Source organism: Chiloscyllium punctatum, chromosome 30 (genome assembly GCF_047496795.1).
Source record: "Chiloscyllium punctatum isolate Juve2018m chromosome 30, sChiPun1.3, whole genome shotgun sequence".
NCBI lineage: Eukaryota > Metazoa > Chordata > Chondrichthyes > Orectolobiformes > Hemiscylliidae > Chiloscyllium > Chiloscyllium punctatum.
This window is the reverse complement of record NC_092768.1, coordinates 34976411-34999266: the sequence shown is the minus strand read 5'-3', so window position 1 is coordinate 34999266 and position 22856 is coordinate 34976411. Positions and strand designations below refer to the sequence as shown.

The 22856-nt window shown below is 42.8% G+C and overlaps 1 protein-coding gene across 5 annotated transcripts in view; it reads left to right on the top strand.

The window, feature by feature from the left end:
- The window catches only part of LOC140455410 (netrin-G1-like), a 109083-nt gene extending 104926 nt beyond the window's left edge, over positions 1 to 4157 (top strand). For all 5 annotated transcript variants that reach the window (XM_072550245.1, XM_072550243.1, XM_072550244.1 and 2 more), the window contains one exon: positions 3839 to 4157. In XM_072550245.1, coding sequence (XP_072406346.1) covers positions 3839 to 4068 — 230 coding nt within the window. In that variant the 3' untranslated portion in view covers positions 4069 to 4157. The remainder of the gene's footprint in view (positions 1 to 3838) is intronic.
- The last annotated feature ends 18699 nt before the right edge of the window (positions 4158 to 22856 follow it).

Here is a 22856-nt window from a genome sequence, read left to right as displayed (position 1 = left end):
ATTTCAATCTTTGACTAGTGGCCCAGAGGAAGGGAAAGTTTGTCTGACTGCTTCATGGACAATGGTGATGGTAGCTGGAATAGACAAGGTCTTTTCCGCAGGGCACGGTTTTAAAGTGAGAGGGAAAAGATTCAAGGGGGACTTTGAGTGGCAACTTTTTCATACAGATGGTTGTACATTTATGGAATGAGCAGCTAGAAGAAGTGGTAGTGGCAGGTACAATTATGACATTTGAAAGACATTGGATAGACACATGGTTAGGAAGGGTTTAGAGGGATGTGAGCCAAATGCAGCAAATGGGATGGTTCCAGTTTAGGAAATGTGGTCGGAATGGATAAATTGAGATGAAGGGTCTGTTACATGACTTTGTGACTCTATGACTCTAAGGCATGGAGGGAGAAGGAACCTGTCCTTTTCCCAGGCCACCACGACAAAGATCCACACCTATATCCACAACCTGCCTCATACTTGCCAGCACTACCTCTGCCTTTGCATTTCCAAGTCATCAAGGCTCACCCAAACTGCAGTTCTCAGTACTGTACTGTATGCGCCATGTTAATGCAACAGCTCACCTTACCTCATCCTCCAGAATGACTTATTATTCCTGCACTTCCCACTCACTCACTGAAAACCACTGATTGGCCCTCTCCTGCACTGACACCACCACAAATGTTTCATCTCACTTGCGTCATAAACATTTCCTTCAGTTGTCTCACTGCCTGAATAAACTGGCTCATGGAGAATTACAGCTAATTCTCTGTACTTCCCGGAGTCCTGCCATTCATTGTGTGTTTGCGCTTTTAGTCCTCTCAAGGTGCATCATCTCTTTTTTTTCAGGATTAAATCTACAAGTCATTTTTTTTTTATAACCAGCCTATCACTAACACACTGTCATCTAAGCCTTTCCTTAGGAGTCCTGAAGAAGGGTTACACCTGAAACATTGACTTCTCCTGATGCTGTCTGGCTTGCTGTGTTCTTCCAGCCTTCTGCTTATCTACAATGGTATCACATTAGGTGTCCTCCAGTTCTGTGGTGTCTCTCCTATGCCCCGAGAGGATCTGAAAACTAATATGATTCTTCCCTTGCCTCCCACAGCAGCCTGGATACATTTCATCTGGGCCTGGCAATTTATACAATCTTAAACTAGCTATAACCTCCTTCCTATCAATTGCAATTTGTTCAAGCATAGCGAGTTTTGAGAAGAACAAACACAAATTACCGTGCAAGGACTATAACAAACACTACATTGGACAAACAGGCAGAAAACTATCTAGCAGGATACAAAAGCTTCAACTAGCCACAAAATGACATGATCCTCTCTCACTAGTATCCTTACATACAGATAAGGAAGGACACCACTTCGACTGGGACAACACATCCATCCGAGGACAAGCCATACAGAGATACACACGAAAATTCCTAAAAGCATGGCATTCCAACCGGAACTCTATCAACAAGCACATTGATTTAGACCCCATCTACCACCCCCTGAGACAAAGAACAGGAAATGACATCACCAACCTAAAGAAACCCAAACATATAAGTAGAAAGTAGGAATCAGCAGCAGTGCTTTGTCCGGAGGCCCACTGAAGGTGTTACCTCGTAGGGTGATGAAATATCTAAAAATGTACCTTCCAGCCCAGCGAGCAAACTTGCATCCAGTTGATCAAGCATATCACAGTCCTCTTCTCTGATTTCTATATCTACATCATTCTTCTCTATCGGATGAACACAGATGTAACCATTTAAAAATCTCACCTACTCCACCCACTGTCTGGCACTTAGGCCCCTAATGGGCACTATTCTTTCCCAGGTTATTACCCAATATACTTATGAAATATTTTCCTTTATATTACCCACCAAGACTTGGAGGTGCTGCTGTTGGACTGGGGTGGGCATATTTTAAAAATCACACAACACCAGGTTATAGTCCAACAGTTTTATTTGGAAGCACTAGTTTTCAGAGTACTGCTCCATCATAACGTGTTTGCCACAACCACCTAACAGAGCAGCAGTGCTCCGAAAGCTAGTGCCTCAAAATAAACCTGTTGGACTAAAACCTGGTGTTTTGCCATTTTTAATATTACCCACCAATGTTTTCTCACACTCCTTCTTCACTTTCAATGTTTCGTTGTGGGTAACCTCTCCCCATTTTCTGAGCCCTCAGCATCTACAGGGATTCTCTGGAGTTTTTGGTCCCACTTTTCATCTTCACAATTGGCCCTGCACTTTCAATATTTTCATTTTGGAAGGATTCCCACTGGTCCAGTGTAGATTTTCCTGCAAGTTGTTGCTCCCATTTCACTTTGGCGAGATTCTCCTTTATTGTATTAAATCAGCCTCCCCTCAATTCAAAAGATTTACTTCTGGTCCATGTTTCACCACTTCCATCACGACCTTACATCATAACGAGTTATGATCACTATCTCCAAAATGCTCGCCTGCTGACACTTCTACCAGTGGCTACCTCAGAATCATAGGTTCAATCCCACCCTAGGGTGGCTGGCTTGCTGGCTGGCTGTGTGGAGTTTGCACATTCTCCCCTTGTCTGTGTGGGTTTACTCTGGGTACTCTGGTTTCCGAAAAGACCACTCCCTCCGTGACTCCCTCGTCAGGTCCACACCCCCCACCAACCCAACCTCCACTCCCGGCACCTTCCCCTGCAACCGCAAGAAATGCAAAATTTGCGGCCACACCTCCCCCCTTACTTCCCTCCAAGGCCCCAAGGGACACTTCCATATCCACCACAAATTCACCTGCACCTCCACACACATTGTCTATTGCATCCGCTGCACCCGATGTGGCCTCCTCTATATTGGGGAGACAGGTCGCCTACTTGCGGAACGTTTCGGAGAACACCTCTGGGACACCTGGACCAACCAACTCAACCACCCCGTAGCCCAACACTTCAACTTCCCCTCCCACTCCACCAAAGACATGCAGGTCCTTGGACTCCTCCATCGCCAGACCATGGCAACACGACGGTTGGAGGAAGAGCGCCTCATCTTCCGCCTGGGAACCCTCCAACCACAAAGGATGAACTCAGATTTCTCCAGTTTCCTCATTACCCCTCCCCCCACCTTGTCTCAGTCAAATCCCTCGAACTCAGCACCGCCTTCCTAACCTGCAATTTTCTTCCTGACCTCTCCGCCCCCACCCCACTCCGGCCTATCACCCTCACCTTGACCTCCCTCCACCTATCGCATTCCCAACGCCCCTCCCCCAAGTCCCTCCTCCCTACCTTTATCTTAGCCTGCTGGACACACTTTCCTCATTCCTGAAGAAGGGCTGATGCCCGAAAAATCGATTCTCCTGTTCCTTGGATGCTGCCTGACCTGCTGCGCTTTTCCAGCAACACATTTTCAGCCCTTTCTTGCCACATTCCAAAGATATGCAGGCCAGGTGAATTGGCCATGCTATATTGTCCATAGTTGTTAGGTGCATTTGTCAGAAGGCGGTGGGCTACTCTTTGGAGGATCGGTGTGGACTTGTTGGGCCGAAGGGCCTGCTTCCACACCGTAGGGAATCTAACTTAAAACTGTTATGTTCAGTGTTAACGCATCTCTTATCGGCCTTTCACCATGTAGGCGTTTAAGAAAAACACTCCTGGACGTATTTTAAGAATTCCACCTTTTTCCAAACCTTTAAAACTTTGTCAATCCACTTCTTTCTGACCTTTCTCTTATTTTCTGGAGTTTACTGCTTATTCTTTATTATATTCATCAGTGTGTTCTCGTTAATAACAATCTTGCCGTAAAAGTGTAAGTCTTTAATGTGGGCAAGTTTTCAACGGCCTGACCTTATTGTGTATTTTGTTTTGTTTTCTCTCTCTCGCAGGGGGAGTGTGCGATAACTTGCTAACACGGTGTGAGAACGGAGGTGTGTGTGAGGAGAACGGGAGGTGCCGGTGCCCCGCTCCCTACACCGGGCTCCTGTGTGAGAAAGTCCAGTGCAGGAAGGGAGCGGAAGGCTGCGTCTCCCAATCGGCCCGGGAGCCCTCCTTGCACCGGGCGCTGCTCTCGCTGACCGCGCTGCTCACCGCTGCCCACGGCCGCCCGCTGCTCTGAGCCGCTTCCAGCGCCACCGGAAAGCTGAGGAGAGCGGCAGGACAGATGCAGCGTTTACTGCGGCGCCGCTCCAACCCTCCCTCTCCCCCCTCCCCTCCACCCCACCCCATCCCCCAACCCCCCACCCCACCCCATCCCATCCCCCAACCCCCCACCCCACCCCATCTCCCGGGAAGGAAAACTGCAGCTGAGGTCTGAGCCCGCGCCCAGTCACCCAGGCCGACTGAGGTGTCGGTTTTGGACTGGGGTGTACAAAGTTAAAAAATCATACAACACCAGGTGATAGTCCAACAGGTTTATTTGGATCATAGAAAGGAATGGACAGTCAGTGGGGAAATTGGACTCTGTGTCTCCTCACGGGACTCGGGCAGCACCTCATAATTCATCCTCTCTATTGTCAGCCGATTATTCCAGGTTTGTAGTTTGGGACAAAGAAAAAGGACTGAGATTTGGCCACCTCAGGACATTTGCAAAGTGCATTTGTCGACATTGAAAGACCTTTGGAACAAGCAGCAAAAATGTGACAATGACCAGAAAACCTGCTTTGTGTTGTTGTTGTTTGAAGCATAAATATTGCTCAGAATGTCTGGGGTGAAGTCCCCAATTCATTGTTGACAGAGTGACAATAGTTGATATCCAGTCGAGAGGGCTTCAATGTCTCGTCTGAAAACAAAAGATCACGTGATGCAGCACTCATTGCCTTCAATAGTCTTGCCTCTCTCTATCTATCTCTTTCCCCCCCTTGCTCCACCTATTGCTCTTCCCTCTCCCTGTCTCGCTAATACCTTGTCTTTCCCTTGCTGTGGACAATGCCTGCCTGGAAACCCAAGGAGAAGGACAGTGTTTGGGAAGAATCTGCACAGGGCTTCTGCAGTACTTGGAGGCTTTTCCCATGGGGGTAAAAGGGGGAGGTTTCTGGCCAATTTGCACATTCTAGGAGACCATGAAAGGTTTTTCCGACAGTTTCACGTGGCGGAGAAGAATTTGTTGACCATCTCGCTTTCCGTACTTCTGAACAGCAGAAGTTTGTATGAGTGCTGGGGCAAATAACATTAATGAATCATTGCTATTCATGGGATCCTGGTTTGTTCAATCTGGCTGCAATGTTTCCCACATTATAACAGCGCCTACACTTGTTAAGTATTTAATGGCTTGTGAACCACTTCTCCATCCGCCGTCGCGTTGCGCTGAGTTTATTTTCCACTGAGAGTTTAAAGCTTTTACTGCAATAAATAGAAAAAAAACATTGATCTGAAAATATTCCAGTCGATTGTGACTTAGACAGGGACATTAATCATCATTTATTTCTTGCTCAAGAGCATCTCCTCCTTACCTGTTGTTGGAACTCCTGTCAAATATTTTCTGGTTTCAAAGAATTACCATCAAAGCTCATTTATCTGATACTTCGGATGATTACATTTTGTAAAATCACTCAGCAGATTCTGAGACTCTCCGCCAAGCACCTTTATCACAATTTAACCTTCCACACTTGGTTAAAAGATTCCTTAAAGATTTATTAGACTGATTTAGCATTTGGTTACTGCTCAGAACAAATGATTTTCCATTTCGAGTGCAATAACCCACATTGACTGGGACTGGAATCATTGTTTGTGGGAAATTGTTTCCCTTTGGTTGTTGGATTTGAAAGTCTGCGTGTACTTAGTGGGTTTACATAACAGGGTTTGAAGTCTCCAAACGCAGAAGCACATTCTAGTCACACAACACTCTGTCTTTGGCTCTCAGTCCAGCAATACCTTAATTTTGAAATGCTCGTTCAAGAGTTCAGAATCCTCTTCACCAATCTGCTGCTGTGTCTTTGTAAATTCCTCTCGCCCCTAAAACCCTCCCTATTCCTCTAAATAAGTGGTACACATTGGCACCAATGAATATAGCCAGGAAAGGGATTCAGGATCTGAAAAGTGACTACAGAGAGTTAGGTTGGAAGCTGAAGAGCTGGATGAGTAGAGTAGTGATCTCAGGTTTGCTACCAGTGCCACAAGATAGTGAGATGAGGAACAGTCAGCGAATGCAGCTTAACATGTGGCTGCGAGGCTGGTGCAGGAGGGAGGGCTTTAGATACCTAGACCATTGGGATACCTTCTGGGGAAGGTGGGATCTGTACATGAAGGACGGGTTGCACCTGAACTGAAGGGGCTCAAATGTCCTAGGTGGGAGATTAGCTCATGTAATTCGGGAGTGTTTAAACTAGTTTGGCAGGAACCATGTGTCTGAGAGGAGGTCTGTTGCAGATCGGGCAGTATTGAATCTATCAGGAAAGTCTCTCATGTGATGAAAGAAAGGGGTCAGTTAAAGTGTGTCTGCTTTAATTCAAGGAGTGTCCAAAATAAGTGACAAACTACAAGCATGGATCAGTACGTGGGGCTACAATGTTGTGGCCATAACGGAGACGTGGGTTTCACTGGGGCAGGAATTGTTGATTGATGTTCCAGGGTTTAGAATGTTTAAAAAGACAGGGAGGGTGGAAAAAGACGAGGGGGTGCAGCATTGCTAATCAGAGAGTGCATTACAGGTACAGAAACAAAGGTTGTTGAGGAAGGTTTGTCTACTGAGTCAGTATGGATGGAAGTTAGGAACAGCAAGGGAACAGCCACTGCATTAGGGAGTTTCTACACATCACCTAATAGCAGTAGAGAGATTGAAGATCTCATAGGCAGGCACATTCTGGAAAAATGCAGAAGTAGCAGGGTTGTTGTTATGGGTGATTTCAACTTTCCCAATGTCGACTGGAACCTCCTAAGTGGAGATGATTTGGATGGAGCTGTTTTTGTCAGGTGTGTTCAGGATGGTTTCCTTACTCAGTATATAGACAGACCGACAAGGGGAGAGGCCATTTTGGATCTGGTGCTTGGCAATGAACCAGGACAGGTGCCAGATCGCGCAGTGGGAAAACACTTTGGTAAAAGTGATCACAACTGCCTCACATGTAGCATAGCCTTGGAGAGTGAAAGGAGCAGTTACCGAGGGAAGATATTTAATTGTGGAAAAGGAAATTATGATGCTATCAGACAATAGTTGAGAAGTACAGACTGGGAGCAATTGTTCCACGAAAGAGCACAGCAGATATGTGGAGACTATTAAAGGAGCAGTTTTGCGAGTGATGCACGAATTTGTTCCTCTGAGACAGGTAAGAAGGAGTAAGATTAAGGAATCTTGGATGATGAGAACCTTCTCGTCAAAAGGAAGAAGGCAGCTTACGTAGGGTGGAGGAAGCAAGGATCTAGCACAGCTTTAGAGGATTACAGGCTTGTTAGAAAGGAGCTCAGAATTGGACTGAGGAGAGTCAGGAGGGGACACAAAAAATGCTTGGCAAGAAGGATTAGGGAGAACCCAAAGGCATTTTACTCATACGTGAGGAATAAGAGAATGATCAGGGAGAAGGTAGGGCCGATCAGGGATAGCGGAGGGAACTGATGCGTGGACTCTGATCAGATAGGGGAAGCCCTGAATGAGTTTTTTGCTTCAGTTTTCACCAAGGAAAGGGAACTTGTTATAAATGAAAACTTACATGAGCAGGGATACAGTCATGAACAGATCAAGATTGATGAAGATGATGTGCTGGAAATTTTGGAAAACATTAAGATTGATAAGTCCACAGGGCCACACCAGATTTATCCTAGGCTCCTCCGGGAAGTGAGAAAGGAGGTTGCTAAGCTGCTGGCGAGGATATTTGCCTCCTCACTCTCACAGGAGTCGTACCAGAGGATTGGAAGGAGGTGAATGTTGTTCCTCTTTACCAGTCATTCTTATGTCTGTGGTCAGCAAAGTTTTGGAAAGAATTCTGAGGGATAGGATTTATGAATATTTGGCAAAGCATAGTGTGATTAAAGGCAGTCAGCATGGCTTTGTGAGGGACAGGTCATGCCTCACAAATCTTATTGTGTTCTTTGGGGAGGTGTCAAGACAGGTCAATGACAGTTGAGCAGTGGATGTGGTGTATATGGACTTCAGCAAGGCATTTGATAAGGTTCCCCAAGGTAGGCTCATTCATAAAGTAAGGACGTATGGGATACGGGGAGGTTTGGCTATCTGGATTCAGAATTGACTGGCTGACAGAGAGTGGTTGAAGATGGAAAGTATTCTGCCTGGAGGTCAATATTGAGTGGGGTCCTGCAGGGCTCTGTTCTTGGGCCTGGGCTCTTTGTAGTTTTTATAAATGATTTGGATGAGGAGGTTGAGGGGTGGGTAAGTAAATTTGCAGATGACACAAAGGTTGGAGATGTCATTGATAGTATAGAGAGCTACTGCAGGCTGCAGCGCGACTTGGACAGGATGCAGAGCTGGGCTGAGAAATGGCAGATGGAATTCAACCTGGATAAATGTGAAGTGATGCATTGTGGAAGGTCAATGTCAAATGCTGAACATAGGATTAAAGACAGGATTCTTGATAGTGTGGAGGAACAGAGGGATCTAAGTGTGCAAATACATAGATCCCTCAAAGTTACCACCCAAGTGGATAGGGTTGTTAAGAAAGCATATGGTGTTTTGGCTTTCATTAACAGGGGGATTGAGTTTAAGAGCTGTGAGGTTTTGCTGCAGCTCTACAAGTCCCTGGTGAGATGACACTTGGAATATTGTGTCCAGTTCTGGTCACCCGAATATAGGAAAGATACAGAGGCTTTGGAGATGGTGCAAAGAAGGTTTACCAGGTTGCTGCCTGGACTGAAGGTCTTGCCTTGTGAAGAAAAGTTGAATCAGCTCAGACTTTTCTCTCTAAAGAGAAGGAGGAAGAGAGGAGACCTGATCGAGGTATACAAAATAATGAGTGGAATTGATAGAGTTAATAGCCAGGGACCTTTCCCCAGGGCAGGATTGACTGGTACAAGGAGTCATAGTTTGCAGATATTAGGAGGAAAGTATAAAGGAGACATCAGAGGCAGGTTATTTACACAGAGTGTTGTGAATGCATGGAATGCATCGCTAGCTGTGGTGGTGGAAGCAGAGTCATTGGGACATTTAAGCAACTGCTGGACATGCACATGGGGTGCGTCGGTTAAGTTACTATATTTTACATTAGGATTAAGCCTCTGCACAATATCGTGAGCCAAAGGGCCTGTTCTGTGCTATACTTTTCTATGTTCTATGTTCTAAGTCCAACCCTGAATCTCTCGAACCTCCTCTAGCCTCTACACCAATCCCAACTCCTTAATTTCCTCAAGACCTCCCTATCTCTGGAAATCCTTCTAGCCTTTACAAGGAGAGGGAATTTATAATCTCCTCAAGCCCCTCCCTATTTCTCAAACCATCTCCAGCCCTATTCCCTGCATCTGCCTAATCACCTCTAGCCTCTACACTAAACCCAACTCACTCAAACTCCTCCAGCCCCTCAAACCACCCCTCTTGGTAGCCCCTTGCAAAGGCATGTCCCTCCCTAACCTTCTCTAGCCTATACTCCAGTCTCAACTCTTTAAACTCCACCAGTGCCTCAAGGCCTCTATGCAAACTCCTCCAGCCGATAGACTACTCCCCTATGTCTTACACCTCCTCAAGCCCCTCCACCCCTCCCTATATCTAACCTCCTCTATTGCCTACACCTGTTTCTGTCTCTTTAACCTTCTCTAGCCTCTCTACCCTCTCTATGTCTGTAACCTCCTTAAACCTCCCCACCCCATCACTATCTATGCAAACACTGTATATCTCCCACTCCTTAATCTCAGTCACCTCGACTTGCCCTACACTCTTTTCTAGAACTGTAATCCCCTCCAGACCATGTATATCTCTTGATTTGTGTAAACTCTGCATCCAAGTAACCCTCAGAAATTACTGTGCTTCTCAAATACTTTCAAGCATCCCCAGTTTCCATATTCCACTGTTGGGTTTCTTCAGCTGCTTCGGGCCTAGTCTCTAAAATGTTGTCCCAAAATTATCTCCACTTCCTCTTCCTTTAACACTCCCTAAAACCAGGCTACTCAATGTAACTCTTGATCAACTGACTGACCAGAACCTTTCTCAGTGTCAGTTTTAGATAATTTCAAAACAACTGCAATGAATTTAAGAATTCTGACAGTTAATTAGTTTACAACAATTGCTGTCAGCAGCATCATGCTCCTGCCCAGACAATCTGCTTTAACAACATTGAATGAGGGATATGTTTTGGCTCAGACACATAATAATATGAATCAAGTGTTCATGTTCAACTCCTTAAAAGGGATTGATAGGGCCTTGATTTATCATTCACCTGAAAAATGGTGTCTCCAGCTATGTATACTACCTCAGTACTGACCCTCAACAGTGCAGCATTCTCTCAGTACTAACCATCTGACAGTGCACCACTCCATCGTTGCTTTGGTTCGGTTCTCTCTTCTCTCTTCTCTGGAACTGGAATAAAACCCATGGCCTCTCACTATCTCAGCAATGGAAATATGACCCACTCAGCCACGACTGACAGCTCCTTGGTGTACAAGTCCCATCCTGTTAATGCAGCTTCAGGAGCAAGTGACCATTAACCCCCTCATAGGATGTTCATTCATGAATAATGATGAATTCAGAATTTTTCCCACCCCTAGTGTGGCGAGTGTGTGATGGAATACTCCCCATTGCTTGGATGTGTGCAGGTGCATGTGAGAGGGCCCCAACCCCAAAATAAGTCAGACCATTGACAAACACTTCTCACAATTTTACACATTTTCTGGCACTGATTCATGACAGTGCACTGAGGACCAGTAACCATTAAAAAATCTGAGTGCTTTGTTCAGGGAACAGATGGAGTGAATATTGTGAAGTTAATCGACAGAAGTCAGAGTTTGTTTCTGATATTCATTGCTTGTCATGACATCAAACAACAACCTTCACTGTTGACCTTTAGCAGTTTTGATGCTGACAAGTTTAACTCAATGCCTGGCCTCCGTGCTCTGTTTTAAAGGCCCTTCGTGAAGCTAGCTTTTGAAATTTAAAAACGAAACCTTTCCCTATCACTGAGCTCGGAGCTCATTGTCAGTATTTTCCTGTCATTTCAGTCCCTGAGCATTTCTGACAGAAATGGCACCTCACCAGGGACAGGTCGCATGGAAAAGATGACACGACCTTTCTCTTCACTCAAATGAACAGCAAAACACTGCAGATGCTGGAAATCTGACAGAAAGTGGGTAAAACCACTCCGCACAGCAGAGAGAAATTGATTAGATTAGATTACTTACAGTGTGGAAACAGGCCCTTCGGCCCAACAAGTCCACACCACCCCGCCGAAGCGCAACCCACCCATACCCCTACATCTACCCCTTACCTAACACTAGGTGCAATTTATCATGGCCAATTCACCTGACCTGCACATCTTTGGACTGCGGGAGGAAACCGGAGCACCCGGAGGAAACCCACACAGACACGGGGAGAACGTGCAAACTCCACACAGTCAGTCGCCTGAGGCGGGAATTGAACCTGGGTCTCTGGCGCTGTGAGGCAGCAGTGCTAACCACTGTGCCACCGTGCCGCCCACTGGTAAAACTCCAACAAGCTGGGACATTGCCTTTGGGTGGCACGGTGGCACAGTGGTTAGCACTGCTGCCTCATAGCACCCAGATCCCAGGTTCAATTCCAGCCTTGTGTGGAGTTTGCACATTCTCGCTGTGTCTGTGTGGGTTTCTCTGGGTGTTCCGGTTTCCTCCTATTATCCAAAGATGTGCAGGTCAGGTGAATTGATCACGCTAAATTGCCCATAGTGTAAGGTGCATTAGTCAGAGGGAAATGAGTCTGGGTGGGTTACTCTTTGGAGAGTTGATGTGGATTTGTTGGGCTGAAGGGCCTGTTTCCACACTGTAGAGAATCTAATCTAATTGCCTCTTGTTATTTTCTTTGAAATACACGTGGCCTGACCAGTGCCTTGAATATCTTCCTGAAGTCTTTGGATTTGTTCCTGGCAGAACTCATTTTCACATCACCTACAAACTTCTTATTCATGTCCCTTACATGTAAATCTTCAAAATTAGTATTTGTGTCACAAATAGAAAGGGGCTTTAACTTCTTTCATTCCTGCAAAGCCAGCCTGACTATAACTTAAAATGTTCACTCCATCCCAAACCTAACATTATAGTCTAGATTCTACACACCCTCTGTGGTAATTTTAAAGATGGGAGGACTCACAACATCAAGTGGGTGTCTTAACTACAAGCGTATCCACATTGAAAAGGCATCTGGATGGGTACATCAATAGAAAAACTTTAGAGGGCTATGGGCCAAATACTGGCAAATGGGGCTCGATTAAATGAGGATATCTGATTGGCACAAATGAATTGAAACAAGGGATCTGTTTCTGTGCTCTACAACTCCATGACTTTATGACTGTATATCCCCACAGTCAGCCTCAAGTTTAGTGGGGCCATTGATGGCATTAAGCAGACCACTTGTATTTGGGAGGTTTAAGGCTTAAAGGTAGTCAGCTCCTGGCCATACCACCCCCCATCACAATCCCAGTGTCCTTTAAAACCCATTTCCAACCCCGTCACCCCCTTCACAGGAACCTGCCGACCTGGACCCAAGAAGTTTACCTGAAGTATCAGTTCCACTTTGTTGGGAATAAGTCGAGCCCCAGCATTAGCCTCTGTTCCCTTCTGGTGCTGCTAGGAGCACAGAGCTAATTGTTATCTGATCAGTCAACCTGGGAATTCCTCCTGAGAAAGTGGTGGAAGTCCCATCCTGAGCCAACCAATGCTACACTTGGCAATAAGTTGCTCTAAGGCTGACTGTCTCTCACTCAATCAGTCTTTACTCTCTTGCTGTTACCATCTTAGTTTCTCCTATTGCTGAGCTTCATGTTCAATGTCATCCAGATTCCCTTGAGTACAAAGTATTCCCCTGCCATTGCTCTGTCCTGGTTTTCCAAACGATAAAGAAAATTTCACGCTCAGTCTTTTTGTCTAATTCATTGGCATAGAATGTAAGTACCTGCAGCTCCTTCACTGATCTTTGTAGTGACTTGCATTGGATCAAAGTCCTGGAACTCTCTCTTCCCAAATGGGAATTCCTACATCTTAGGGACTGCAGTTGTTGAAGAAAGCAGCTCACCATGATGCTCACCAGGGCAATTAAAGTTGGACAATAAATGCTTCCCAGGCCAGGAATGCTGACACACCATGAAAGAATGGTGAAAAACAGCTTTCCAACTCAAAACTGCCCATTTTCACCTACTCTCTGTTTTCCATCCATTAACCAATCCTCAATCCATGCTAGTATATCCCCCACGATCCATGGGGGGAGGGGATTACGCCAGCAATTATATCCCAATTTTTTTGTGTTTTACTGAATGTTTTGAACAATCTAAATACTGAGTGTCCATTGTTTCTCCTTTATCTACCCAGCCAAAGTACAACTGCAAAGGGGACCATCATTCCCGTGAACACTCTGTTTCTCTGAATATACTAGTAAAAGATTTCAGTCTTCTCCTTCAAATCTTAACAGACCATTTAACGTTTTGCAGCTCTTTCAATGTTCTTTGTTGAGCTTTACATTTCTCTGCTGAGCCCTATCTTTTAGCATGATTGAATCCCTCACTCTGCTTTGTGGCATTAATGTAAGTTGCTGTTGTTGTTGTTGTCTTGGTGGGTTCACTGAGCCTAAATGAGGAATATTAGACTCCAGCCATGCAAGGCTGTTGGTGCATCGCTACTTATTGATGCACAAGAACCAGTGAAATTGTGCAATCCTTTGTCATTTGAAATTTAAATGGCGGGGTCAGTCTATAGACCATATCTCTCAGTAGGTGGTGATATGACTTCTTGCAGATTCATCAGTTCCTGGTAGAAATGGACACAGTATATGATGTGTGTGGGCTCACCGAACAATTTCCAAAGGGAACTCGATGAATGCCTGAGAAAATCTTTCCAGTAACAGCTAATCAGTGTTTAATTTAGACTGTGAAGTCTCATAGCTGGAGTCTCGTGGAGTGTGAGAGGAATTTTCCAGAGGTTTTCCTGAAGGGATGAGCTTCTTTTCCTTCACTAAGACGCAATATATTAGGAGGTTGGAGGATGGCAATGAGAGATTATACTATTTACTGGATGTAGCAAGCTTAATGGAACTGATAATCTTTATCATTGCTTCTCTGTGTAGGTTTGTGCAGATGGAATGGTGCCAGATTAGTGAGCAGGATTGATAAATGAATGGCACTTGGAGCTCATTAGTTTATCAACAGTAGTGTTTAGCATTAGCTAAGGTGGAAGATGGGCAGGCATCCAGAAGTATATTTGAATAGTCAGGTTCAGAAGTAGCAAAATAGAGGTAGCATTGGGTGACTTTACAGAGGTAGAAATAAGTCAAGAGAAAAATTACCAACACAGACTAGTTGAGTCATCTGGCCTGACATTGTTATGTATTGTGTGTAACCTTCTCTAATTAACAATTCAGCTCTACCTTACTGAGAATGAAGGAGACTGTTACTCTGGAAGAAGCAAATTAATGTCTCCACTAAATATTTGAAGTACCCTTTACAGCAGTGCCTCAGTTCAAACACAACAAACTAGACATCCAATCCTGGAAGGAAATTTGAGAGCATCAGTCAGAAATAGTCTGAAGCCCTAAACACAGTGATTGTTCCCAAAGCAACAGAGTATTCCCAGTGATTTGTGGTATTATTCAGCTGATGGAATTCTCGGGATAAATATGAATGCTGAGCTGCTAGGAACCATGTCTGGGCTGCTGTCAGTTGGTTTATTTATTAATTGATTGAATAATTGATGTAACCAGATATTTCACCGCAATCTTCAATTACTGTCTGAACTTGGACTTCACCCCAAATGTGAATGCATTTGTACAGCAACTGAAATCGACCAATATAAATCCTTCTTCTCAAAAGATATATACAGAGTCATTACAATATTCCAAACCATGCACCATTCTGACTTGTAAATATACCGCTGTTCTTTTAGTGCCGCAAGCTCAAAATCCTGGAATTCCCTCTGTCATGGCATTATGCGTGTCCATACATCAAATGGACTGCAGTGGTTCAAGAAGGCAATTCACTTTTTCAAGGGCAACTAGGAATGGGCAATAAATGCTGGCCCAGCCAGTGATATCGAAGTCTCCTGAATGATTTTTTTCAAAAAAAGATTAGGATCAATGTAATGGCTTGTCTTGAAATTACACAACCAGAGAGCACTGTCAGTTATCTCTGCAGCTTTGAATATAAGGTCGAAATAAGATGTCTTCAAAACAGAGCAGGTTGTTGCGAGAATCACAACCACAGTTTCCTCAGTGTAATACTTTGTTTTCAGCTTCTGGCAACAAATAACCACACATTGATCAAAGGAGAAAGTGACAGCAAACTAGACAGGACATCCTGTGGCTGCATAAAACAGGACAACATTGACAGTGTTGATGTCTAGGAAAGAAAGTGAATAACAGTAGATGCTGATCCATAACAGTACGACTCCACCAATAATGACCATTGAACCCAGTAAAGTAATAACTCACAGATAGTGAGCGGTGCAAATGTAGAGGTCACAGGTTCTGTGGGACATCAGTACAATCGTCATTAAATAAACAACAAGAGAAGGAAGGGATAAAAAAAATGTTTAAAACTTCTCCATGTCTAAACCCAGATTATAAAGTCAGATTTTTAGCTTTGACGGTTGATGGGCTGGGAAAAGTTATAGCTCATTCTGAGTTCAGCTGAATCGGGGAATGCAACAGACAAGTCACTGCCCTGAAGAGATAGCTTGGAAAATTAAATATTTTCTAATGCTGGAACTCAATGATTTAACCCAATTTACAAGTTAAACTGTTGCCTGCCAGATTTCCAGTGTCTAATCCCACATGAAGGCACCGGGGATCAATGGTTTGAAGCATTTATTCATTATCACCCTCACCCACTGTCCCTGAATCAGAGCCTTTCCAAGGCTATGGTGGGGGTTGGGGCAACACAGACCTTCAGTGAATGCACTCCCTGCGGACATAAGTGAACAACTGAGCTGCATACATTAAGTACATGAGCTGCAGAGGAATGCATGGCAAGAACGAATACAAAGACATTAGTAGAAATGTCTGAAAGACAATTAGGAAGGCAAAGAACTAAGTAATTACATTATTAAGGATCACAAATTTTAAAATATAGTCTATTTTTCAAGCACATCCCTAAAAGGAGGGAAGACTGTGATAGGGATAGTGCCATTAAAGGATAGGCATGTTATGACAGAGAGATGACAGAAACAATAAAGAATTATTTGTTTGGTTTTGGTATTTACCTGAAAGTTAGACATAGAGTGACAATTAAGAATGATGAGATGAGTTATGTGATCATTACTTATTTAAAAATCTAATCATTTGAAAAGGTGGAAGTGTTAAATAAACTCTATAAATTCAGACAAGCTAAATCTCCAAGTATGGATGAATTGCATCCTCTTAATTTAAAAGAATCAAGGCGGAAGACAGCAAAGGTAATCCTACTCATATTTAATAAAGCATAGTGCCAGAGGATTGGTGGATAGCTAATGTAATTCCTATATTTAAGAAGGGTGGCAGAATATATCCAACCAATTATCGGCCAATCTGTTTAACATTAATAATAGGAAAAATAATGAAATCCCAACCAAAGAAGAGATTGGAAGAACATTCTCAAAGTATTAGCATACAATAATTAATGTTCAGCACAAATTTAAAAAGGGAAAATCTTCCTTGACCAGACACATGGAACTTTTTGAGTAGGTAGCGGAGAGAATAGACACTGGTAATAGAATAGATTTGATTTTCTGGATTTTAAAAAGGCCTTCATTCAGGTGTCCTATGACAAACTAACAAGTAAAGACAATGGGAGGTCAGTGGGCAAGGGGCAGAGTGAATTACTGGCTGACTTCAAGGTACAAAGCAATACCTGGGAATTAATAGTGGCAGAGGATACAGAGTGGCAGAAGGTGGAAAATAGTGTTCCACTAGGATCAGTGATGGGACCGCTGCTTTACCAGCACAATTTATATTAATTGTCTGGAAAATAGAACCAAAACCTCCATTCTTAAATTTATGGCTGACGCTCAATTGAGGGATCTAGTCAGCACTGAGAAAGACTGCAACAAATTACAGGAAGACAATAATGAAATTGTCAGGGGTAAATAATCAGCAAATACATTTCAACAAAAATAAATGTGAGGATCTAAATTTTTATTACATTTAGTTTGTGTCACATAAAGTCAGGGTGGTTAAAAAAGTGTTTGGCACACTTATCTTTGTTGCTCAGTCCTTTGAGCACGGGAGTTGGGATGTCATGTTCAGGCCTCTTCTGGAAAGTTTGAGTTCTCAAGAAAGGCTGGATAGGCTGAGACTTTTTTCACTAGAGTGTAAGAGGTTGAGAGACAACCTAATGGAAGTTCAGAAAGTAATGAGGGATATAGATAGGGTTAATGGTCATTGTTCTTTCCCAAGGATTGGGGATTTCAAGACCACAGGGCATGTTTTTAAGGTGAGAGGAGAGAGATTTAAAAAAGATGAGAGACAGATTTTTTTTTACACAGAAAGTGGTTAGTGTATGGAATGAACTTTCTGAGAATGTGGTGAATTTGGGTTCAATTACAATATTTAAAAAATATTTGGTTAAGGACATGAATAGGAACGGTTTGGAAGAACTTGAGCCAGGAACAAGCAGGTGGGACTAGTTTAGTTTGGGATGTTGTTCAGCATTGACTGGTTGGACCGAAGGATCTGTTTCCACACTGAATGACCCTATGGCTCGATGACTCGATTACATGGAAGGTGTGAATCCATGTGAGGGAGAGAAATAAAATACAAATAAACCAATCATTACAAGTTGCAGGACATTTTAGTTACAACACAAAAAGGCAAGTCAAATACCAGTTCTGAAGGACAGATTTATCGGCATGATCTGCTCAACTTGTTTTTAACAAAAATAAACCACAAAACTGTTGATGCTGGAAGTCAGAAACAAAAGCAAAGATTGCTGAAAAAATGCAGCAGGTCAGGTAGCATCTGTAGAGAAAAAACAGAATTAACATTTGAGGCCCAGTGACCCTTCTTCAGAACTGTTTTGAACCTTCGTTAGCTCACACTTAGATTGTATGCCAGTCTGGTTGCCATATTACATATAGGATATATACAGGCTTGAGAGGTGTGGACAAGATTTACAAGGGATGCTACCATAAATGGATGCATGTATATCTCAGAAAATAATTGACAGGCTGGGTCTTCTTTATCTTGAAAAAATTAACCTGACATGGCATAATAACAGAACATTGGAAACATTAATAGGTTTAGATAAAGCAATGATGGGTTTATGAAAAGTACGTCATGCCTAATAAATCAATTGGAGTTTTTTGAATATGTAACTAGTAGAATAGATAAGGAAGAAACAGTGGATGTGGTTCATTTAGATTTTCAAGAGGCTTTTAATAAGGTAGCTTATAGGAAGTTAGTGGGCAAAATTAAAACGTGGGATTGAGGTTAAATATTAACATGGATTGAGAATTGTTTGACAGATATGAGACAGTAGGGACGAAATGAGTCTTTTTCCAAGTAGTGACAAATGGAGAAGCATAAGTGCTTGGACCTCCACAATTCATGATAATGAATATATTAATCACATGGCTGAAGGATTGAATGCAATATTTCCAATGCTTACTGACAACACAACATTGGCTGGGATTGTGAGTTGTGAAGAGCATGCATAGTGCCTTCAAGGTGATACAAGTACTACAAGTTGCCGTTTAGCAACTTTCATGTTCCCCTGCAACCCATACCCTCTTCCAACTTTGAAGAGTATTATTATCATTCACTGTTGCTGTTTCAAAACCTTGGAACTCCTTTCTGAACTTAAACCAAGTAGACTGCAGCAGTTCAAGAGGTCAGCTTACCCATCACCTTCTTAAAGGCACTTAGAGAGGCACAATCTTGTTGGCCTCAACAATGTTGCACACATTACATGACAGAATTAACGATAATTTTATTGTGATTGTGAATTAGTTTAAGAGGTTGTATTCAATAAAGTGCTGAATAGATTTGATGGAATGTGCCAGTTTGGGGTTGCATCAACATGAATTTTTGAACGGAATGATTTACCTTTATGCCCACAATTACTTAAGTGGATAGCCACAATCCAGACTGCAGTATCCCAGTTCTGGGAGAGAACTCCGAATTTGGAATTTAATTGCTCAATGAACACAGCAGTTTGAAGTAATTGCCAAAACAGTATGTGATCTAGAGATGGTACTTGAGTAAACATCACCGCTGGGTGTATGCAACGACCAATTTCAATTAGTTAATTCATGTGATCAAAATTTGTTTAATATTTGCAGTCTTCTAATTCAGTCTCAACCCCAAATACATTCTTTCACAACAGGGAACTCACTGCCTCTTGTAATCTCTTTGGTCTTAAACTAAGTTGAATGATGGCATTACCTCAATATTCCCATGGAGTTCCCACAGGGAATAAATTAAAGACGCTGAGAACCTATTGCCTCAAACTTTAATTTGAGAGATTGCTTGCAGCACCTAGGGAAGGATCATTTCACACAGAAAACCATGGAAACAGTTCACAGCATCAGGAATATATACTCCTTGATTCTTCCCAGTTCTGGTGTTCCGAGTAAGTGATGATAACCATTGAAGTTGTGTGAAGCTATGCGTGTTTTGCAGTCTCTAGCTTCGAGCTGTAATACTATATGCTGACCTCATAATCAGCATTAAATATTCGATCAACGAAGCGACTTTATCAAATATACTGAATTACTCTCTACAATTTCATTTCCTTACCTCGAATGAAAATAAACCCGTTGGTCACTTACTGGCTTTCGTTATGATCAAAGCATTGCATTCAGTAGAATTTTGTATGCAGCTGAATCAGACTCAGGCAATTCTCAAGTTGGGTAGGAATTACTGAGAGTATCTGGGGTTACAGAATTGCATTGAATGTGAGTGACCAACTGGACTTAGTGTTCATGGGGTTTCATTTGCCATCCTCGTACAGATGGAAGGGTGGCATGTAAGCCCACTGGTTAAAAAGAACAGAGAATTGCAGGCCAGGTCAGGAGTGGGGAATGAGCCGTTGCCACTGTGTGCTTATGGAGGGAATGCATTGGTAAAGAAATGGATGTGGTGCTGGTCAAGTGACTTTTGCCGTTTTGTGGATAAACATTGTTGGAATTTCACTCATTCAGCGAGAGAGTATTCAATCACATCACTGACACAAGCCATCCAAATAGTGGACAGAATTTGGAGGAGTCACTTGACACATTTTTTAAACTTCTGACCTAATTTGTGACCTCCTGAAGTTATAAACCTGATCCAGTTCTTTTTTGTATAAAAGAACTGTTCCCCCACAATATTTAAAATGGGGACTCAGCAGTGATAATTTCATTGAATTTTAAGGGGAGGGGGCTAAGATCTGAAGATTCTTGGCACTTGAGGCTGCAAATATTAGTAATGACCCACCATGAAAACCTTAGCCTTCTAGGTCACCGACTGCTTCAGGATTTGAAATGTTACAAATGGTTCTGAGTGAAGGGCAATCATCGATAAACATTCTCACTTCAGAACTGATGATGGAGGGAAAGTCTGTCTGCCTGTACTGCTCGCAAACAAAGCTTGCACTGCACTTAGGTGCACATGAGGGTAAATCAAATCAGATCATAACTAAACATCGGAAGATGGCTGAGCCAACAACATGCCTTGAGGAATTCCTGCAGAGTCCTGGAGCTGAGATAACTCACCTCCAACAACACAACCACTTTCCTTTGTGCCAGGTATGACTCCAACCAGTGGAGTTCTCTCCCTGGTTCCTATTGACTCCAGTTTCACTAAAACTACTTGTTACCACAATCAGTGGTACATGGCCTTGATATCAAGGGCTGTCACTCTCACCTCACCTCTGCACTTCAGCACTTTTGACCATGTATAGAGCAGAACTTTCATTGTTCTGTTCAGGGACCCCAGAACTTGATAACCTTTGTAACAAGCCATATTCCATTTGCTATCCAGGTCGACCATCCTCTCAGATTTTGAATAATCATATTGCATCTAATCTTGTTATCATTTTAAAAGTATTCCTCATTTTCTTTCACAGGCCAAACTTCAGGAAAGCAGGTCTCCTCAAATATGATAATTTAGAACATTAAAAAGTCATCTTTTTCTCCCAGTGGCCATTAATGGGGAGATCAAAATCTCATGTAGACTAAATTGAAATCCTCACTTACCCTCAATGGATGTACCAATATAAAAAGACTAATGACCTGCATCTATGCTGCACCTTTGAGGTAGTAATATGTTGCTAGGTAATTCACAGGAAGAATGAGGAAAGAAAATTCATCACCAAACCTCATAAGTAGCCAATGGAACAAGTGACAAAAAATGTGATCAAACAGGTAGGTTCGAAATAATGTCTTGCAAGAAGAGAGAAGCCAATGGAGTTTAGTAAGGGAATTCTGTAAGTGTAGCCAGCTGTGGCAGAGTTATTGAAATCTGGGATGTGGCTGTGGTTTGGGGAGGGAACAATACACAAAAGGACAAAATTGGAATGTTGCAGATGGTTAGGGATTGGAGGAATGCACAGTGATAGAAAAAGTTGTCGGAGCTCCACAATGTAACTGGTGTACAGCAAGGAAAGGTTACAGCGACATAAAAAGTTGCAAAGGTTAGGGGAGGCAAAGTAATGGAATTATTTGATTCTGAAGATAGGAATTTAAAGACTGAGATATTGACAGAGAATGCAGATGAAGGAACATGGGTGAATAAGATCTGTTGCAAATTAGTCATTGATTTATCAAAGGTTGGATGGGCTGAAGTTGACAGAGGATAGGAATGTGATTTGAGCGTAGGCACTGTTAAAGTAGACGAAGACAAAACAAAGAATTGGGTATGCTGGAAATCTGAAACACAAAAACAGAACTTGCTGGTGAAAGTCAGCATGTCTGGTCGCATCTGTGGAGAGAAAACTGAGTTATTTTGGAGCTGATTGCAGCTGGGAAAAAGGTGGTATTCAAATAAGTAAAGTTTTAACTCTATTTTCTCTCCACAGATGCAGCCAGACCTGCTGAGTTCCTCCAAGCACTTTCTGTTTTTATGTGAGGTGAGTTGAATCATTTTATTGACCTTGTCTTTGTCAATAACATAGCTAAAGTTCTGTTTAATTTCTTCTCTCTTTCCAAGTGGGTTTTGCCCCCTTCTCACCCCACACTCATCAAATCCTCTGTTTATGAAACCCCTTTATTTAATGACCCATAACAAACTGTCTTCAGGATTAAAGGAAAAGTACAAACTGGAGGATAAATTTTCATAACTCTGACACACTCACTGACTCATGGATATACACATACACACATGTGCACACACACACACATACACAAACATGCAAGAATGAAAGAAGAGAAAAGAAAGAAAACAAATAACAATCACAAGTAAATTTAACAGAAAAAGGTATAGACATCTTTCACTTGAAGTAGCGTGCACTAAACCAATGTCAAGTGAAGGTTCTTGCAGTTGGCTGTTTTGGCAGCATTGCTTTTTATAGGAGCTGGACGCACGAGGATGCAGTTGAAAACGTGGCAAAGATCATTCTGGGAAAGTAGGAATTCGTCAATGTTTCAGGAAAAATAAAGGATCTTTCACAGAAATCAGGTTTTAAGAGTGGTCAAGATTAGAGACAGGTTTTTAATTGAGACTCAAGCTACTTGCTACTATTTATGCAAAAATGTCAACATTAGTAAGGGTTCCACATTGTATCATTAAAACTTGAAAAAAGACTAGACTATGACGACATCTCACAAAGGGAGTCATTTGGAATTGGTTTGTCCTTTGGACAACACAGTGGGTCCTTTTAAAGATGTGAAAATTCAAAAGCTTCTGAG